This window comes from Alnus glutinosa, chromosome 14 (genome assembly GCF_958979055.1).
Source record: "Alnus glutinosa chromosome 14, dhAlnGlut1.1, whole genome shotgun sequence".
Lineage (NCBI taxonomy): Eukaryota > Viridiplantae > Streptophyta > Magnoliopsida > Fagales > Betulaceae > Alnus > Alnus glutinosa.
In genome coordinates, this window is record NC_084899.1 from 9,610,295 (window position 1) to 9,633,018 (window position 22,724).

The following is a 22,724-nucleotide window of genomic DNA, read 5'->3' on the forward strand; positions in this document are numbered from 1 at the left end:
AGCTGAGAACGTCCGGACAGACAACTGTGCAACCGGCTTTCCAAAAGCGCTGATATTCTTTTCTGAATAGAGCTGCGTCTAGACGGTGTTGCCCTATCGTGCGGATGGTTGCACTTCAGCTGTACGTAATTTTCATAATAAGGACTGGCGTCCGGACGGTGCAGACCTATCGTCCGAACGGTTGCAAATCTTCTCTACATCTTGCCTTATCAAGGAAAGCGTTCGGACGGTGTAGACTTGTCGCCCGGACGGTTGCAGCTGTCTTCCCATATCTGTGTCTGCGAAGGAGACGTGTTGCTGAGACGTCCGAACAGATGCAAACTTGAACAGTTTGAAGCTTCTAGATACTAATGCAAATCTTCTCTACATCTTACCTTATCAAGGAAAGCGTCTGGACGGTGTAGACTTGTCGCCCGGACGATTGCAGCTGTCTTCCCATATCTGTCTACGAAGGAAATCATTTTATTTGTCGAACACTGAATAACGTTCGGACGTGTTGCTGAGACGTCCGAACAGATGCAAACTTGAACAGTTTGAAGCTTCTAGATACTGATGGGAGTTCGGACGGAATAACCACGTCGTTCGGACGGATGTTACTTGACTGAAGAGCGTCCAGACGGTTGACAGGGACATCTGGACGGAATCTTGGGATCCGACTTCTCTGACTTGGAATCTGTGCAAAATCTACTTGAAGCACATCTCTGAATAGAAGACTCTAAATTAAACGGTATCTCTGATTAAAAACAACATTACATAGAAGTGATTTTGTCCAACAGAATGCAGCCAATCACAAACTAACAAAAGCAATGCACACAAGGACGTAAATCAAATTCTCTTTGGGCTTGCATTGATGATTATGGGGCATGGATTATAGGTTTAATATTTGGGTTTTAATTATGTATTTGGATTTGAATTCTGTAATAGGTATACATTTGAATTTTGTAATATGTAAGCTAGTAGACTGTTGTTGTAAAGAAGTGCATTTTGGACCTTGGATTTGGATTTGGATTTGTGTACGTTAATATAAAAAATTTTGTATTAAGGATTTTCTTGTGGCAATGAGATTAATATTAAAAAAAAGAAAAAAAAATTATTCTTGACGGTTTTGCCCAAATCGTCTGGAACCCATAACCCGAATTCACGACCTATATTTCTGGACGGTTTTAAACCGTCCAGAATAAATCGTCTAGACTTTGTTTCAGACGGTTTTTTGTCATTTCTAGACGGTTTGAAACCCTCCAGAAGTCTTCAATTTTTTATAGTGTGGGTCAGAACTCTCATCTCACAATAAAGACACTACTGATTGAAGTTGGTCCAAGTCACAAGAGTCCTTGATACTAGTATGCACAAGCTCAAGTAGCCTTGATTCTAATGCCGTGTAAATTTGGGACATAGGTGTTATGTACTATATTTAATCCGGAAGCCATCCAACATTTAGATATCTTTAGCACAAAAGATATACAATACATGTTCAAGCGGTCATATGGCTTTTCCCTAACTGGAGTCCCTAGATAATTTATAACCTTCTTTTCAAGCATGTACAAGCCCACAATCTACAATCTGGAAAACAAGACAGCATCGTTTGTACACATTATTCCAAAAGCTTTGGACATGGTGCTTGGATGTGAATATTGAATGGTCGGATTTCATTAGAAGAAAAAAAAAATATCAACAATTTATGAAAATCGGTTACCAGTTAATATCCGGATAACTACCGATTGCTAATAACCGCAACCGAAAAGTTGCAATTAGTTAAAATTGAATAATCGGATATCCCAATTGCGGTCGCGATTATGAAAAAATAATTACAACCGCAACTGGTTGTACACCTTTATTAGTGGGCATAAATTAGAAGATAGATACATTTCTACAAAATATTTCTTTAGACTTTTTGTTGCTGAGATTCTTTGACTTGTTTGAGCAAATATAAACGGATAAAATTCTAAATATTTTTTTAGCTGCGTATTCTAGCATATTGTTATTTTGCGTGAAAAAAGGTCTATCGTTTGGTGGAGGTGTAGTGGGTGAGAGGCAAAGGAATCATTTGGAAAGTAGAGATAGGTTGGAACAACTAAATATTACCAAATAAAAGATATTCTCAACCAACATTGAATGGGATGTCGTTCTGGTGGGTACGTAGTCGTTGGGTGGAAGTCATCTTATTATCCCTTCTTTGAAAATCGTAGAGATAATTATTGATGCTTAAAATCTCGTAATAACGAACGGAGTAGATGCATGCGGTGGACCAGAGTAGTACCTAATTAATTATTTTGGACTCATGCCAAATTCTAATTGGGCAGGCAGTGACACATGGATTTTGATGGTCTAGTAGTAATAGCATGATATCTTTGACCGGTCTTCTCATAAGGGACTATTGATCTCAATCTGTGACATCTGTCCCTCTTGTTATATACTCAAAGACATTGACCAATGACCAGTGACCACTTTCAAAAAAAAAAAAACATTCACCGGAAAAATTCCCATTCATAGTAACCGATGACGAAGTTTGATTTGTTAATACGTTTTGAAAGGTGTTTTTTTTTTTTTTTTTTTTTTTTTTTTTCTTTTTTTTTTTGATTAAAAAAGTGATAGGATGAAACATAAAAGTAAAATTGTATTTATTTATTTATTTATTTATTTTTGGAGAAAAATGTATAATCAATCATTGTTGGTTAACTTAATTTACAAATGGTCAAATTGTTCCGTGTGGTATCAAAGTGAATTCAAAGGTTGTCATGATATACCAAAAAAACAATTTAGTCACTGCAGTCAAATTCCATTAAAATATTTGACAGATTCATTCCATTAGTTGTTGCATCAGCACCAATAGTTGGACGACACGTGTCACTCTTAATAAAAAAAATATAAATATATAAAACTAAAAATATTAACTTTTTCATTTTTTTAATATATGTATTAACAAAATTTGACTACAAAGAGCAATTTATAAATTAAACCAACTACAAAATCTCTGAATTCACTTTGATACCAAATGGAACTATTTGTAAATTACACCAACTACATGATGATGCATTTTTTCATTTCTTTAACTTTTTGGTTTTATATATTTATATTTTTTTTTATTAATAGTAACACGTATTGTCATTTTTAACTATGATATATGTATAATGTGAACAAATAGTAAGTCTAATATATTCTATATAACTAAGTAACTATAATATAAGTATAATATATAACTATTGTTAACCATGTGTGATGTGATATATGTGTTTATATATATATATATATACTTATATGCTAACTATTTAATATTGTTATATACTAACTATTAATAACTTAATATGTTAATTTAATATACTAAATATTGTTATCAAAGTATTATAATTAATATGTAATACTATATATATTATACTATATTTACTATTTTCACTAATATATATGTAAGATATGAACGAGCTCATGAGTCGGATGATGCAGGAGGAAATCAGACGCAACTATAGAATTAATTGGCCTATGATGTGGCGATGTGATTGGCTTGATTTAAGCAAGAAAGGAAAGGGTCAACTACTCAAGAAGGAAAAAAGAGACCTTTAGCAAGTTGTGATTTAAAAAATATTCTCTACTAATTGTCAACATCCATCAAGGGAAAGATCAAGAAGGAAAGAAGAGACTATCACAAATCTCTTGATTCATCTTTTAAAGAATTCCCATAATTATATTTACGTAGTCGTTAAGTAATATTATAGTTATTATATTTTTCCTAATATGGTAATTCTTTGGCACCAAATATTTGCCATTAATTTGGAGATATTCTTTGGCACCAAGTATTTTCATAATATGCTTATTTGTATTTATTTCAAGTCTTAGGAGATTTTATTAGGGTTTTGCTATTTTTGGTAAAATCCTAAAGGTCGAATTTTCAGCTATATTAGCCTGGCTTGTGGGCGTTTTTCCGATAGTTTTGTTATTATTGATAATTTATGGAATTCAGAGTTTTCTCTCTGTTTTTAGGGTGAATTTCCTGTTTTCTTCCTTGCAAACTACTTGTTGATTAGCCTGCAGAATAATCGCTATTCTGTTCCTGCGTCAATTGGTAACAGAGCTTCAGCATTTTCCTGAGATGAGTTATTCATCAGTTTCGATGGCTGGTGCTCGTCGTGAGCAGGTTCCGAATGAGGAAGCTCCGCACCATGATCGTAACGTTCAGGATATGATGATTGAGGATTTGCAAAGGCAAGTTGCAGAGTTAGCCCAGCGCCTAGCGGCGCAGGAATTCGACAATCGTGAGATGAACTCCGATTCTAATTCCACCTTCGACAACCCGTATCACAATCCTGCTCCATACCGGGAACAACGTGGTCGGGATGAAGAAATTGTTGATGAAGAGTTCCAAGAAGACGAGTTCGTTGATGAGGAGTTCATACATGGAGATGTTCATGATGATGTTGAACATGAAGATGTTGAAAATCCTTCACAAGGATTTGTGGATTGGAATTCTCCCCCAATTTATGATGTCTATCATGAAGAAGAAGATTTATTGAAAGAGGTGAGTTTTGTGGGTGATGCAATAAAATTTATTGAAGAAAATAATGACTACCATGTGTTTGATGAAAGTCCACATAATGAGTGATTTCAGTTGAGTAATGAGGAAATTAGTTATGTTGATTTTCTTGGGATCGAAAATTTTCTATCAAGTTTTTCTAGTAATAATTTGAATGTTAGTTTTGGCGAGATGGATGACAATTTTAATTTTTGCGGTCAAGAAAGAATTGATAATTCTTTGAAGACTTTTATGGAGCGTGAATTGGAGAAAATAAATAAAAGACGTGAGAAGATTGAATTATTTCAATTTAGTGTGAGGCTAGTCGTTGTGATGGGTTGCAATTTATTTATCTTCTGGTTTCAAGTTAGTTTGATATTGAGAAATACAGAATGGAATGAATTGATCGGCCATCCAAAAGATCGAGGTAAAGAAGGTTCGAATTCGAGGACGAATTCTTTCCAACCCGGTGAGACTGATGCAGGAGGAAATCAGACGCAACTATAGAATTAATTGGTCTATGATGTGGCGATGTGATTGGCTTGATTTAAGCAAGAAAGGAAAGGGTCAACTACTCAACAAGGAAAGAAGAGACCTTTAGCAAGTTGTGATTTAGAAGATATTCTCTACCAATTGTCAACATCCATCAAGGGAAAGACCAAGAAGGAAAGAAGAGACTATCACAAATATCTTGATTCATCTTTTAAAGAATTCCCATAATTATATTTACGTAGTCGTTAAGTAATATTATAGTTATTATATTTTCCCTAATATGGTAATTCTTTGGCACCAAATATTTTCCATTAATTTGGAGATATTCTTTGGCACCAAGTATTTTCATAATATGCTTATTTGTATTTATTTTAAGTCTTAGGAGATTTTATTAGGGTTTTGCTATTTTTGGTAAAATCCTAAAAGTCGAATTTTCAGCTATATTAGCCCGGCTTGTGGGCGTTTTTCCGACAGTTTTGTTATTATTGATAATTTATCGAATTCAGAGTTTTCTCTCTGTTTTTTGGGTGAATTTCCTATTTTCTTCCTTGCAATCTACTTGTTGGTTAGCCTACAGAATAATCACTATTCTGTTCCGACGTTATCGGACTAACGAGCCGGGCAAGTGATGCGGTCGAGTTTTAAACGAGTTGAGCTCACGAGCCCCTATCGAGTTTTGTCAAGGGAGTCGGATATGTATCACTTACTAATCGAGCGTGTTTCTACAGTAACGATCGAGTTTCTACAGTATCGAGCTTGAGTTCGAATGGAGCTAAATCGAGCGGGTATCGAACGAGTTGTCGAACGGACTGATTTATTTACATTCCTACCCATAGGTGTTATGAGTCCATTAATAATGGCGGCAAGGCGCCCTTTCGCGACCAAACACAAGATTAGCTTTGTCAATCGGCAATCCTATTTTCCTCAAAAGAAAGCAAAACATGGCCCACTTGCAAGTTGCTACAAAGATCAAGTTATTCTGATCTGCAAAAAGTTCCAAAGCAATAACTAAAGTCCAAAGGGTAATATCTTTACTTATTAATTTCTCATCTCCACGAATCACATGTCACGCGGATGTCAGTATCATTTCAATGGGCATTCATATAAAAAAGATCTCAATTATGTTTCTCCTTTTGTTACACACTCTGACACTCGTGACCTCCATTAATGGCAGACTCCAAGTAAACCTCAGTTTCCTATATATTCATGTCGCCCCCTCACCCGTTTATACTTTATATATATATAAGGACTCGGATCTTGGGTATTTGATTTAATCTGAAAAATGGGTTCTCAGATTTGGGTTATGGGCATCTGCGTTTGGATGTGTGTGTTCAGCTGTGGCTTCATTTCTGTGAGCTCAAGGACTGTAGGAGATGGGACTGTTTTCATTGAAGGGAAAGCAGCCATTGGGAGGATTGATGATGATTTTGTTTGTGCAACGTTGGATTGGTGGCCTCCTGAGAAATGTGACTATGGAACATGCAGCTGGAGTCGTGCTTCTCTGCTCAATCTGGTTTGTTTCTCTTTGCTTCTTTTGTTTTTGAATCAAATAACGAATATTTATGTTGATAATTATGAAGTTTGATAGTTGCAAAGAGTTGATCAAAGCATTAAACTTTAATGGTTTCTCGTTTTCTATATTCTGTTTCTTTTACATCTTCTTTTGTTGCTGTTCATGTTGCTTTTGTTGCTGCTGCTGGGTTGTTATTTCTTTCTCTGCTTGATATGAGGAAACCGTGATTATAACTATATTTCATTGATGGGATTGATTCATTTTTCATTTTTTTAATTATATTTTTATTTTTATTTCCTGCATCTGTTTTAATGCAGAGTCCTATTTTTGTAAATTTGTTTCTATTGAATTCGTATTATATTGTTCATGTGCAGGATCTTGGCAACAATATTCTATTAAATGCCATAAAAGGTGAGAATAGCTTAATATTTAATGGTTTTTCTTAGTCACGTACAGGATTTTCTCTTAATTATCTTCTTATTTGCCCTCTCTTTTTTTTTGGAGTCTAAAGATTATTACCATCCAATCCGGTGCAGCTTTTTCTCCGTTGAAACTTCGACTGGGTGGGAGTTTGCAAGATAAGGTGATATATGGAAGTGAAGAAAAGCAGCAACCTTGTATTCCTTTTGCCAACAAAACCTCAGAGATGTTTGGTTTCACTCAGGGCTGCTTACCCATGCATAGATGGGATGAATTAAACAACTTCTTCAACAAATCTGGGTAATTCACAACAATTCATTCTTCCTTCTTTCTTTACCTTAAAATTTTAATCTCTACCCACTTAATTACCGCACTCCTATGATTCCATGGTTTATTTCAGGGCTAAGATTATTTTCGGCTTAAATGCTCTCTATGGCAAATCTATTCAGTCTGATGGGTCTGCCATTGGAGCTTGGGACTACACTAATGCTGAATCTCTAATACGTTATACTGTCAAAAACAACTACACCATTCATGGTTGGGAACTGGGTAAGAACTATATTTACTGTATACGACTGTACTTGATGATATAGCGGGATCTAATGCATGTCTTTGTTGGTCGATCAGGAAATGAATTGAGTGGGAGTGGAGTGGGAACAAGAGTTGCAGCAGATCAGTATGCCTTGGACACCATCTCTTTGCAAAGGATAGTCCAAAATATTTACAACGGGATAGAGCCGAAGCCCCTGATCATAGCACCAGGAGGATTCTTTGATGCAAACTGGTTCAAAGAATTCTTAGACAAGGCAACCACATCTGTGGATGTCGTCACCCACCACATATATAATCTTGGGGCAGGTAGAGCAGACTGATTTTTTGACACCTGTTTCAGTTTCTAGTCCCACAAAATAGATTTAATTGGATAGAATTATTAACATAAATTGCAGGAGTTGATAAGCACCTTGTTGAAAGGATCCTTGACCCATCCTATCTTGATGGTGAGGCTAATACATTTAGGGGACTCCATAACATCCTCAGGACTTCTGCAACTTCAGCAACTGCATGGGTTGGTGAGGCAGGAGGGGCTTACAACAGTGGCCACAACCTTGTCACCAATGCATTTGTGTTTAGTTTTTGGTAACTTTGCTATAATCCAAAACTAAAATTTTAGGTTTCGCTAATCGACTCTAGATCTGCTTAAATAATGTTATTTTGGACGCGATAATCAGGTACTTAGATCAGCTCGGAATGGCATCGGCTTATGACACAAAGACATACTGCAGACAATCGTTTATCGGTGGAAATTACGGCTTACTTAACACCACTACCTTCGAACCAAATCCAGATTACTACAGGTTATTGAGCTTTTTAACTTATAACATGACAGAATCCAAGTCCACAGTAATTGTTTTAAAATTAATTACTAAATTACTGCTTTGAAGTTCATCAATATATGCACTAGATTCTTGGAATGATTTGGTACTAGAGCATAGTAAATCACCTTGATCATAACTGATGAGAATTTGTGCTTGATACAGTGCTCTTCTTTGGCATCGACTAATGGGAAGAAAAGTTCTGTCAACTAGCTTTTCTGGGACACCGAAAATACGTGCTTATGCTCACTGTGCAAAACATTCTGTAAGTTTCATCCATACTCAATCATGAAAACAGCTACATTTACTCTATTTATGATCTGATTAGGTTCTACATGATGCAGAAAGGAATCACAATATTATTAATCAACCTAGACAACAGCACCACTATCCAGGCCAAAGTAGCCTTCAATAGTAGTTGGAGTTTGCCACACAAGGCCAGGGCTCATAAAAAAAGTATTTATCAGCTGCTTGGAGATTATGAAAGCGAAAGCACAAGAGAGGAATACCATCTAACAGCAAAAGATGGGAATTTACACAGCCAAACTGTGCTGCTAAATGGAAAAACTTTAACTGTAAATTCATCTGGGGACATACCTTCTTTGGAACCTTTATATGCAAATTCATCAAACCTAATAAAGGTAGATCCTTTCTCTATTGTATTTGCTCACATCCCAAATCTTGTTCTCCCTGCTTGCATGTAGTAGGCCTCTAGATGGAACTAAATTTGGCTCCATCTAGTAATCAAATAAGTTAGAGAATACACAGGAAACGATTTATCCTTTTTGTTAGAGAAGTATAATTCTTTTTTTTTTTTTTTTTCTTTTTTCTTCTTCTTATAAGCTGTTTTTAATCAATATGAAGTTCTTTTTTTCTTTTTTCCTTTTTCTTTTTCTTTTTTTAAATTCAAAAAGGAAGTCATGATAATGGTATAAGAGCATTCCTATTAGCCTCATCAAAATAAATTTTTAGTTATTTTGGTGAGCCAATTTGATGAAAACACTAAAAAACCATTCCCAGCAGCCTCACCACTATAACCAAAAAGTTTTGGTGAGTGAAAATACTCACTAATTTTGATGAGTAAATATCCACTCACCAACTCTCTCACAAATTTTGTTTTTCATTTCTCTCTCACATGATCAGCATACTTTTTTCCTTTTTTCCTTTTTTCTCCCATTTTCTTCTCCCATCCCCTATCTCTCACACACGATGATGTTCTTATTTTATAGACATGAATGTTTCTTTGTATCTGACATAAACTTTGTAGTTTTTTCATTTATCTTTTCTTTCTTTCTTGAATTTGGTTGAGAAGCAAATGAAAATTTCTGTGAATTTCTAAGCAATGATCTAATTTCAAGATGATGGTGTATAGCAGCTTGTTATATAAAAAGATTAAATAGAGAAAGAATAAAAAAATTTGAAAAAAATTGTTTAAATGGAATAATGATAGTGAATAGTTAAAATGGTGAGGCTGTTGGGAGAATTTTAAAAAAGTGGCTCACCATAATAGAGAAAAGTGATTTTTAACTACTTTGGTGAGTAAAATTTGATGAGGCTATTAGGAATGCTCTAATACACAACACATTGTACTGGGAATTGGTGTTTTCCAATTTTGCCCTTTGATACGTATCACATTATCTGACATAAAACTTTATGTCAGCCTTCATCCCCACTCAGTGCTGGCTTTACCATATAAAATTTTAGGTGGTCACTTAAGGCCTCCCAATTAATGAATATTAATAAAAAAATAATAATTATAAAAAATATTTGAAGGCTTAATTATAGTCAATATTCTTTAATTAAAGCCCATATTCCGTTATAGTAATAATCAATTAAAAAGCATTAATATCATTTAATTCTCCAACATTCCATTCTTGAAATAAGTCTTAAAAAAATTGATAGTATTATATAAGATAATCAAATAATATTAAAAGACATTTTTAAATAAAATTCATTTTCTAACTTTAAACGTAACAGTCTTGACAATAATAGAGATAATGAAAATAATAATAGTATTAAATTAAACTGTGGGTAGAGATTTTTTTAGGCCTTGTGATGAGCATTGAGCAACCAAAATTCCAATCAGAATTTCAATGGACAACAATTTTGCATCTCAATAAGCGAAAAAAAAAATATTTTTTAAATAAAATTATAATATTAATATTAAAATAAATACTATTTAATATTTTTTTTATTTTTTATTTTTAAATGTCTCACATAAACTTGTCGCCTTAAACCTCAAATGTATCAAGTTGGCCTTGGACCCCACCAAAAAGAAATCCATCTTGGCTCTCATGAGAGTTTTCTCATACCCAAAATTCCTAGCTACTGGACTGTCATGCACATATTGCATGATAGAGTCCTTGAGGGGATATATATTGCTCATGTAAACTCTTCCCTTTGTAAAGTAGAACCTCAACCTTAAGCTGTATTTTAAGGAATCCAAGGTTTATTTTTATTTTGAGAAGGATTTTATGAATTTCTTCATCATCTGCATAATTGGCCTCAAGTTCCTCTGTCCACTGAACTACTGGAGAAGTGACAGCAAACACTTTAGCTTCTTCCTGATAAGCTCCATTCAATTCCTCCTTCCTAGATAAGGCATCAACCACCTTATTTTCCTTTTTAGCTTTGTAATCCACAATGAAATCATACCAAGTAGTTTGTAAATCCATTTATGTTGAGATGGAGTTCTAATTTTCTACTCGAAAAGATACTTCAGACTTTGTTGATTAGTCTTAATTCTAAAACCTCCACGTTTGCACAGCCATCATAGTGGCCAACTACTTCTCTTAAGTTGATAAGTGTAGATCCTTGCCCTTCAATACTTTTTGAGGAAAAGCAATTGGCTTCCCTTCGTGCATCAATATTGCCCCAATTCCGACTCTTGAGGCATCACATTCAATTGTGAAGGTTTTTGAAAAGTCTGGTAAGCTCAACACCGTAGGATGTGTCACAAACACCTTTAAATCTTTCAAAGGTTTCCTTAACCTTCTCATTCCAACCAAACACATATTTCTTCAAGAGAGTTGTTAAAGGGGTTGCAATGGCTACATAGTCTTTTATAAACTTCCTATAATACTCTCTCAAACCCAAAAATCCTTTTAACGACTTAAGTGTTATGGACCTTGGCCATTTCACTATGGCCTCAATCTTTTTAGGGTCCGCCTTAACCCTAAAACTACATGACCCAAATACTCCACCTCTTTAACAACAAACTTGCACTTAGATCTCTTAGCAAATAATTGCTGCTATTTTAGTACCTTCAGCATTTGCCTCAAATGGCCCAAGAACTCTTCCTTGGTCTTACTATAGACCAATATGTCATCAAAAACAGCAATACAAATCTCTTCAAGAAAGGCCTAAAAACTTAATTCATAAGGCCTTGGAACGCAGAGGGAGCCTTGGTAAACCCAAAGGGCATTACCAAGAACTCATAATGCCCCTCATGAGTTCTAAAGGTCGTCTTAGGTACATCATGTTCCTTTACCTGAATTAGATGGTATTACCTAAATCAGATGGTATCCAAATCTTAAATCTAACTTGGAAAAGACCCTAGACCCACATAATTCATCTAGAAGCTCATTGACTACAATGATAGGAAAGTTACCCTTCACATTTTCCTTATTTAGAGCTCTGTAATCTATACACATCCTTTAAGACCTGTTTGCCGTCCTTACCAACAAAATTGGTGAGGAAAATGGGCTCTAACTGTGTCTAACTACGCAAGACTCCAACAAGTCCTTCACTATTCTTTTTTTCTCTGTTTTCTGGTAGTAAGGGTAAAGGTAACGTCTTACAATCATTGGTTGAGCTCTTTCCCTTAGGACTATCCCATGATTTCATGTCCAAATAGAAAGTAATCCCTAATAGCATGTTTGGATGCAAAAAGAAAACAAATTCTACTTGCTACAGTGTTAGGGTTTTTTTTGAAATCCGGATATATAATACAACCCACATTTAACCCGTATACTACTCGAAACTAACCCAAATTCGTTTCAAATTTCAAGCTTAATTTTTGAATCCCAACGCATACTTTTGCTTTTCCAACGCATGTCATTTTCTACTTGATGTTGTCTCCTGTTTTAGACATTGTCTCCTTTTTATTTTCTTTTTCTTTTTTCTTCTCCTTTCTCCTTTCTCCATTATCTTGATCCACACTCCATTCTCCTTAGTTTCAGCTTCACCTTCCGCTTCATCGGCCTCTGGGTCTTGTTCTCCACAGTATGATACATCAGTACGTGTGAGATAATAGTCATGGGCTTACTATTATACAAGTTAATCTCTATGGTCAAAAGTTTATAATTAGGGGTAATTACTTTTTTCCCCCATAAACTACCAAAAAATGCGCGATGCCCTCATGAACTACCAACTTGACCAAAAAAGAGCATCAAACTACCACAGTTACATGTGTTGCCCCTTTCTATTAGCCTAACTCATGAAAATACTTAAATACCCTCACTCAATTTCAAAAATGACCAAAATGCCCTCAACTTAAAATAAAATAAAATAAAAATAATAAAAAATAATTTCCCCTTATGATTGGGGGAAAAGGTAATTCATTGGGGGAAAAGGTAATTACCCCTTATGATTATTATGTTACAATGGACCTTGGACCAATGGTTGTTTTTGTGACCGACGCATCATGCTTGAATAAGGGTCACGGTTTCGGCTTTGCTAGTAGCATGAGCTACTCGAGATCGGATTCGATTAGGCAACTAGTAAATGACGGTATGCGTACACTATTTGGGGAATCGGTATTATATTACAGGTCATTCGGGATATCGTCAACCCTATTGGGAAGGAGTTAATATCCTGGGTAGACCATATGGATTTGAACTATGACATTGTGACGACCCTTTTTTTTTTTTTTTTGAAAACATACAAATGAGTTATCACAGTGGCATGACTACGTGTCACTAAGCCAACTCATAGTACACATTCCTTAACATGTACCTGATATATCAGAGTTACATAATATATGCAGCGGAATACAAAATCTAACTGCGGAACTCAACATCATAATCATAAACTGTCCATTACACAAAAGAGGCTATTAATGTCTATCTGTTTAAGGCCTAAGCATAAGTTATGCATATAAAAGAATGGTTACATCTACATGTTACAAGTCACACTAGTCATATACAAAATACACAAAAGGGACTTAAGTATAAGTTATGCATACAAAAGAATGACTATAACTACGTGTTACAAGTCACATTAGCCATATACAAAATACACAAAAGGGACTATTCGAGTCCGACACTCCTACGACTCAAGCGACGTGCTTAGTTGTAGTACTCCACATAGTGTGCAACAGAGTCATCATCCGCATCATCAACACCTGCATCCAAAGAAGCTCCATCTATATGGTTGTAGTGGTAGCTACGTCCGTATAGGTGAAGGTGTGAGTTCACTGCCTAAAAAAGAAGTGCCGAAGCCTCAGTAGTATGAAACTCACTAAGTATACAGTACACAAACATAAATGCATACAGGGTTCAACAGCGTTATCCATAAATCATTAAGTTCACACTACAACACATTATCAAGTACAAGTCACGCTATTCATCAATCACTTATGTATTATCACAGTTTCTATTAACAATATTCCACGCATACCATAAGCAATACTCTGCATTTTTTTACTAACTCCGCAACTAGGGGCTACGACCCTAGGCTTACGCATAGAACCCAAAAATACCAACTCACCTGTGTTAGAGCTACGATTCTAGGCTTACCATAACACCACCCGTAAAGCCACATATCCGCAGGGCAAACAAATACGCAAGTGCTAGAACCACATACCCTAGACTTACCTTTTACAACACCTCCTGTAAAGCCACATACCCGCAGGGCAAACAAATATATGAGTGCTAGAGCCACATACCCTAGACTTACCTTGTACACAAATACTCATAACAATCATTATCACAAGACTCATGTTCAAATGCCAACGATCACAACTCAATCATATTATTCTCATTCATCCACCTTTCAACCCATACCACAATACCACCATATATATATATATATCAAACATCATGTTATTCATTCCCTAATAATTCCCACATATCAATTTCAATCCAATATAACACAACTCAATCACAAATCATTTTTATCAACAATTCCATAATCATATAAAACCAAGATTCATCAACATCCATTTATCCATATAATTTACAATTCAATATAACACAACTCGATCACAAATAATTTCTATCAACAATCTCATAATCATATACAACCAAGATTCGTCATTATCCATTTATTCATACAATTCACAATCCAATATATCACAACTCAATCACAAATAATTTCTATCAACAATTACATAATCATATAAAACAAAGATTCATCATTATCCATTTATTCATACAATTTACAATCCAATATATCAAAACTCAATCACAAATAATTTCTATCAACAATTACATAATCATATACAACCAAGATTCATCATTATCCATTTATTCATACAATTTACAATCCAATATAACACAACTCAATCACAAACAATTTTATCAACAAATTCTATAATCATAAACAACCAAATACTAAAAATGTAAATCTACGTCCCTAGGGTCCCTCAGTGAACAGAATACTCACCTTAGACCGTTCGCACACCAACGACTCTAAGTTCGACTCATAGAGCGCCACTAAAACACAATATAATGCACTAATTTAGCTTCATTTTTATTAATTGCACTAAGTAGCACTTTGAATCACTCAAAGGCTATGTCATAAATTACCCATAAGATTCTAGGGTTTCTAAACACATACCCATAATTTAAAAATACTAATCTAACCGCAATAATATTAACCCTTGGGTATTCACTTAGGGTTAATCACATAGAACACTACTTAAATAATTATACCCAAAAGTTAGGGTTAGAGAAATCTTACCCAAAATTCACCAAACCAAAATCCAAGGTTTAGGTTGCCTCAAGCAATTTCCTAGTAGCCCAATACCTAAAGAACAATAGGATTAAACTCACATTTTATGAGATTTTGCCCAAAAACCCAAAAATATGAATTTAGCAATTTACCTCAAAACAATCGGTCAAAACGTAGATCCACACGTGTAGATCACATTTCCGAAGTTAGATTTGAGATTGAGAGATTAGATCTTCGTAGATTTGAGAAAGCCTTAAAACTCTCCTCCTCTCTTCTCTCTTTCCTTCTTTCTTCTTCTTTTTTTTTTTTGGTTCTCCGCTTTTCACAGAGAAGGGCCGTGCGCCCTTCTCTTATCTTTTTTTTTTTTTTTTCTTAAGGTGAGGTGCCAGTGCGCTTCACCATCTTTATTATTATTATTATTATTATTATTATATATATATTAGGAGGGCCGAGTGGCCCTCCTTTTCTTCACGTGGGGCGCACACCTGCGCCCCACCTATTTCAAATGAGGGGTCATACGACCCTTCATTCTTCTTATATATATATATTTTCTAATTATTTAATTTTTTTATTTTTTTTCTTTACATTTTTAATAACATTAAATTAACTTCTATCAATTATTTACCTAGGAGGATGGTTCGCTTAGAGGATGTGATCCGTTTGATTTTTGAGGAGTTAAATCCGGTGTAGCTGAACTCTATGTAGGATGCAGATGGGGATACCCTTGATAGCATGATTAAGATTATCCACTTGCTTTATCTTATTAAGATTAGGCCTTGACTCTTTTGATGTTTATGATGACTTTTAGATTTGGGTTATAATATTTCAGTAATTTCGGAGACTGACCTTTTAACCACGACAATGGTGAGGTTTCTATGTTATGATACTTTAGTACTGCTCTAGTTGTCCATATTATGATTGTGGATTATTAATTGCTATATATGTTATAAATAAAATTCTTCCGTTGCATACTCTCTTCGGAGAGGATGAGATCCATGTGGTCTTATTCTTCCTATAATAAGGTTAGGAGACGAACCATGAAGTTAACTACTAGTTAGTTGATTTCACTAGGGCGTTATAGCCACGCTACTAGCAAAGCCATCCTGGTGACCCCATCTTTGCATGGTGCACCGATTACAAATAACCATTCGATCCAAGGCCAAATATAAAAATAAATTTCTTTGACTATAGGGTTAAGCCCGTGACCATTCTACCACACGTACCGGTGTATCATGTCATATGATGCAAATATTTTTCATTTTTAAAAAAATCATATATAAGAATTTATCCATTTGAATCATTCTAAACATGTTATAAAATCGGTAGGCTTAAGACATATTATTTGAAAAGTAAAGCATGCTCAATCCTTTGATATATCTCACGTTAGAGTAAAATCAGTTATGTAAGCATTTACTTACCTCAATCACTCATCCACAATTTTGGACATCTCGAACTCCCCATTACTGCGAAACATATCCTAATATTACACACAATACATCGAGAGTTCTAACCCATTTAAGTAAAAACTCTAATAACACAATATGTACACTAATCAATCATTAAAACCTTAATTATCAATTTCTGGTTACTGTCGTACGTTTGGCTTCGAGGTCCAGCGTTCGACCATCAAAGGTCAAGAATTCAATCATCAAGGGTTGAACGTTCAATCAAATGCATTGAAATGTTCGATGAAGGCCATAATGCATAAATGACTCAAAACTTCTACTCATTTTAAATTCTAACTTAACCAAAGCTCAAAATAACTATATAAAAACATATTAAACCATAGCAACATGAAAAACATGAACAAGTTTAGGATTTTTTTGGAAAATATAATTACCCCATGTGATAAATCATAAACCTAACATGGCATGCTATGGCTTCACAAAATGCTTGATAAATAACAAAATCAGTATATTAACACCGTAAAAAACAGATTTGAGGTTCAAGGGTTACCTTATGAGGGATGGAACTACACCAAATGCCACATTTATTCTTTCTATAACTTCTCTCTCACTAGGTCTAGAGTTTATTGAAGTGCAAGAATGAAGGATGATGACTGAGGGTCGTAGTGTACTATATATAGGAATGGATCAGATTAATTGAGGTGACTAAAGTGCTTTTCAAGCTTGGTCGAATGTTCGGGGTATACTTCGAACGTTCCAATAGGATATCAAACTTTTGGCTAGAGCAACCATTGAACTCCAATGCGATTCTCGAACGGTTGGATAGGGTAAACATCGAACGTTCCAATGGGCTTTTTGAACGTTCGTGAAAATAAATATTGACTTCTAATTTAATCAAGTGTGTGTGTTTGTGTGCAACAAAATATCTTAAATGCGGAATTTAAATAAGACAAGATATTTGTTACGAAGTAGAAACTCTGTAAAGAGAAGAGCCACTCCGGGGCAGCCAAACCCAGGAACTCTACTATCCGAAAACAAAGCTAGTTACAAGACACTCGTACTCACATACCCTTATGCAGTAGTCATACCTTTAACTTTGATACGAAGCTTATCATGAACGCTTCACAACTAGATCTCTTACCTGAAAGGGTTTTTGATGGATTTCTTAACCTTAGGGCCGACCCCTAAAATAGATTTCACACGAACTATTGAGCACACACTGGCAACAGCTTGAGTGCTAGCGGATTTTCGATTCTCCCTAAACACCCTCTCAAAGCTAAGAGAATTCAATACCAAATTCTGTACAATTGACAAGCCTAGGGCCCTCTATTTATAGGCTTACAGAAAACCTAAAACTACTGAAATTCGGACTCTGGCTGTCGAGCGTCCGGACAGAAGTTTAGCCACGTCCTGACGGTCTTTTGCAATATCCTTTCAGAAACAGTGCAATTCTATACTTATCAGGTCCACGTCCGGACGGCTTGGCCGAGCGTCCGAACGGTGTTCGCTATTACTCCTTTTTGCGTTAGAACGGAACACTGGAATATTCTAAAATGTTGGATAGCGTTCGGACGTGTTGCCACGTCATCCGGACGACTTGTAGAGACTTCCCAAACAGTGTCGACTTCTGAAATCCAACTCCGTGTTGAATACTGATTAACCTAGCCGTCCGGACGGTGTTGCTCTGTCGTCTAGACGTCTTCAAAGCAAACTACTGGACACTGCGGGGCGTCCGGACGCCTTCAACGCCTTCAAAGGCTCGTCCAGACGGTTGCACAAGAACCGGTTGATTTGGCTTGGAATTTGCAAGGAATCTTCATGGACATCTTCTAGAAGCTTGTGATCAGTTACATGCTTTGATTTGAACACTGTCTGAATAAATGAAGCTTCTGAATTGAGAAACGACCATCCTATTAATTCACAATCATTTCATAACGTGTTTTTTGTTATCCAAAATGTAGCCAATATAAAATACTAACAAACTCTTCCTTTGGCCATTCTAGGACAAAAACACTTGACAGGTTTGGAAATACATTCCCGGTACCAAAAAAAAAAAAACGAAAAAATACTCCCCCTTTCTGAAATCCAACTCCATGTTGAATACTGATTAACCTAGCCGTCCGGACGGTGTTGCTCTGTCGTCTAGACGTCTGCAAAGCAAACTACTGGACACTACGAGGCGTCCGGACGCCTTCAACGCCTTTAAAGGCTCATCCGAACGGTTGCACAGGAACCGGTTAATTTGGCTTGGAATTTACAAGGACTCTTCATGGACATCTTCTAAAAGCTTGTGATTAGTCACATGCTTTGATTTGAACACCGTCTGAATACATGAAGATTCTGAATTGAGAACTGACCATCCTATTAATTCACAACCATTTCATAATGTGTTTTTTGTTATCCAGAATATAGCTAATATAAAATACTAACAAACTCCCCCTTTGGCCATTCTAGGACAATAACACTTGACCGGTTTGGAAATACATTCCCAGTACCAAAAAAAAAAATAAACGAAAAAATACTCCCCTTTTTTGTCACACAATGACAAAGGGTAAATAGAGTATTAATGAAAACATAAGTGTTCAATATAAAATGTCATCACAAATTTAAAATTGTTCTAATAAAAACAATAATAAAAAAAATCAGTCCTCATCATCAGGCATAGGGTGATGATACTGCAGGCACTCCTTGATGTCAATCTGACACTGTTCAACACGCTCTCCAATAAGATTAACTTCACGTTGGAGAGCTCCCGTGGATGACATAAGCTGAGTAAATGCAGCTTCTATATCAAATGAAGGGGGCACAGCCTGTGATGATGATGATGCAACTGCTGAGGGGGGAACTGGTGGAGGCTGAGGATACCTTGAGCCTCATGCCGCAACTGCGCATTCGACTTCATGAGGGTCTGAATGCCAAGAGGATCTGGAATCCGTGATCTGGGCTCAGAGTCTGAAATATCTGTCATGACCTGAAGATAGATTTGAGTGATTAAACACCCAAAAGACAGACTTGTGTTCTTCTCGTCTCGAACCTCGAGCATAGTGTGCAAGATATGCTTGCACAAGCAAAAAGGAGTCTACATCACAATGGCATAGAGAAGGGTGGCCTTCTTGAGAGTAAGCTCACTCCGACGAGCTTGAGGCCAAAGGTTTGTCACAACAACCTTTGCTAAAAATTGGTGCATAGGAGCAAATGCTCCGATGTTGATCTGGGAGTGGGACTTGTCCTCTTGCTGTGGTCTCGTCCCAAAGAAATCATGCAAAAGGTCAATGTTGGGTGCCTCATCTCCAGCAGGGAAAGGAACGCCTGAGACTGGTAAAACAGGTACTCCAATCACATCACTGATAAGCTGTGGATCAATCTGAATCGGTTGTCCTCTTACCATGGTCTGCATAATCAGTCCTCTGTCATCATCCTGGATGATGATCATGTTACCATAAAATTCTCGCACCAGTCTGGGGAAGGCCGGGCAGGCACAATTATACAGGAACTCCCATTGGTTCTCCAAAAGCATCTGAGCAATGGGGAGTAGAACTGGATCCCTCATATCTGTGCGGAAAAGATTCTGCTCCGATAGGACCTGCCACGATTGTATGCAGTGCAGCCTGTAAGCAACTGACTCTTCAGTTCTTTGCCTGACTCGGGGAGGAAAGTCATCTGAAGACATATTTCTTGGGCTAAAATAAAATCACAGAGAAATCCATGAAAACATTAATTCCTGTTAGTCCAAAAAAAAATTTGGGCATTATGACGGCTGTAAAATGGACTATCCAATAAGTTACAACTACATAAAACCCAACCTAAACAATATCAAGATACCAAATATGTAAAATCTCATCCCAATTGATAAAGAATTTTGAGTAATAATACATATTAAACTCAAAATAAGAGAAACCCCAAACCAAACTATTTTAAGCATAAAAACTTAAAAAATAAATCAGTAAAAGAGTATAAAAACATACCTGGGGTGGAGATAAATTGCGAAGATGACATGTGCACGTGAGAAATATGCATAAAAAGCACAGAAAAAACGCACAAAACGACAAAAGAAGCAAAAAAAAAATGATATGAGGCGGCTACGGCACAGGGGGAATGTGATATAACCCTACAGGGCTCACCGTCCGGACGGAACTTAAGTGACGTCCGAACGAGTGCCACGTAAGAGATTACAAAAACACTTCCGTCCGGACAAGGATAAGGGACGTCCAGACGAATCAACCTTATTGTCTGAACATCCAGAACCACCATCCGGATGCTTAACTAAAAAATCTAAAAAAGAGAGGAAAAAATAGCAGAAAAATATTTCCCAAATAATTTCCAGAACACGCATGTATATAAAGCTGATATCCCAGTTCAATTAGCATTTCAAAAATATACCAAGATATAATTGAGAGTTAAGAGTCAATGATCACAAAAATTTCCCTGCAGAAAGACATTTTTCAATAGTAAACTTAACTCAAGCCATGCGTGTGTGTGTGAAGGCTTTCACAAAAAGGTATGAATTTCACTGATATGACTTAAATCACCCATATTTTCTAAAGAAGAGAGAAAATCAATGTTAGATCAGTCAAAAGTCAAACCTTATTTTACTAGGGCCTAACCATCCTCATCTTATACACTCCCCCTAAGGTGCAGCACTTTTTCATTTACATCGTCCTTTAGTGACCGTCTATTTCCGCAATGATTTGGTCACTGACTGTTTCTATATGGACAATTTCAAGAACAGATTTATAGCATATAAGCAATGGATCTTTTTATTTATCCATATTTATACAATTTTGAATGCTTTTTATCACTTGGTGCTGCAACTTAGAAATAATGCCAAAATTTATGCGTTCTAGGTTCAACTAGCGAGTTGGTCAATTTGACCATCTTAACAAAAAAAAAAAATCTCTCTCATATAGAATTTTCAGAAGCTAAAAGTCAGAGGAGAGAAAAAAAAATACCTTAGGGGAGCCTTGGAAAGTGCACATTTTTCATCGCATGAGAAAAGTAACTATCTAGTATGGATGCAACTGGAAAACTTTGCAGATATCAAGAAAAACTCTCAGTTATATAAAGGCAAAAGAATAAATGCATTAAAAATTGAGGCATCAACTAAACATACATAAGATATCTGGAAGCTATATAATGGAACAATAAAACTCTGCATCCTTTATCCCCCCCGCCCCCCCCCCCCCCCCTTCTTTTATTCTTTTATATATATATCTAAAAAGAAAAAAGAAAACAAAAGCATGCTTCATAATAGAATAGTACAAGCATGTAAGATAAAAGCTAACTTGACCTCAGGGAGAGAGGTTTGACAATACCATGATAGAAGAGCAGCCACTCGACATGCTTTTTCTATCATCCCTATTTAATACCTGCAGAATTTCCTCAAGACAAACAAGAGGGAATATAGGGATAGAAAAGATGGTTCCATAACAACATGTAAAGATTTCATATGATGCTATAAAAATGCTATGCAAGTGTACCTGTCATGCTCTAGGATTTAGGAACCAAAATCCTAGGCATGTGTGAGTCCGCTCCCCCTTGGGGGTTGGATATCCTCTTTCTTGTCATGTCCTTCCTTCTTTAGCTGTAGTGTCAGATATCTGACCAGATCTTGCATGAAGGAACTAACGGAAGATGTTCCTTCATAGGAAATTTCCCTTTCTGCAGTCTTCTGTTCCTCCATATACAGCTTCTTAGGGACCCAAGTCTTTCTTGCTTGGGTAGGCTTCTGCAGCTACTGATGCCTTGAAACCTGATTTCTGGGCGGAAATCTATAATGACTGGGTGGCTTAGGTGGAGGACACCTAGGTCTGATATGACTGCTAACTCCACATTGGTGACACATGGGAGTTTTAAGAGCCTACCACTTTTTATTCCTCTGAACTTGCTGATGTGGGCATTTAAGTCTGATGTGCCCTGGCTCACCACAGTGATGGCATGTAGGAGGCTTTCTTCTTATAGGAAGCTTGGCCAGAGGCTGAGGGATGATTGGTACTTCCCCATCCATAACAGTTTTTCCCTTATCCACGCGTGAGGGTGGAGACTAGGGAATAACCGGTTTCACAAAAATAGTCTGGGAGGTAGAAGGAATATCAGAGGTAGAAGGAAGAACATACCCGAGTCTGGTC

At 36.2% G+C, this 22,724-nt stretch overlaps 1 protein-coding gene across 1 annotated transcript; it reads left to right on the forward strand.

Moving 5' to 3' along the window:
• Window positions 1-6,065: 6,065 nt before the first annotated feature.
• LOC133857263 (heparanase-like protein 3) lies at window positions 6,066-9,095 on the forward strand. The gene is made up of 9 exons (XM_062292462.1): window positions 6,066-6,506; window positions 6,881-6,917; window positions 7,043-7,226; window positions 7,327-7,475; window positions 7,554-7,784; window positions 7,874-8,063; window positions 8,156-8,281; window positions 8,465-8,564; window positions 8,644-9,095. Exons 1-9 carry the CDS (start codon window positions 6,276-6,278, stop codon window positions 9,001-9,003), a joined length of 1,608 nt encoding a protein of 535 aa, XP_062148446.1. The 5' UTR covers window positions 6,066-6,275; the 3' UTR covers window positions 9,004-9,095.
• Window positions 9,096-22,724: the final 13,629 nt, after the last annotated feature.

Coding starts and splice junctions, on each gene's coding strand:
- LOC133857263 (XM_062292462.1), top strand. CDS start 6,276: ATGGGTTCTCAGATTTGGGTTATGGGCATCTGCGTTTGGATGTGTGTG. Junction 6,507..6,880: donor GTGCTTCTCTGCTCAATCTG/GTTTGTTTCTCT, acceptor GTTCATGTGCAG/GATCTTGGCAACAATATTCT. Junction 7,476..7,553: donor CATTCATGGTTGGGAACTGG/GTAAGAACTATA, acceptor TTGGTCGATCAG/GAAATGAATTGAGTGGGAGT.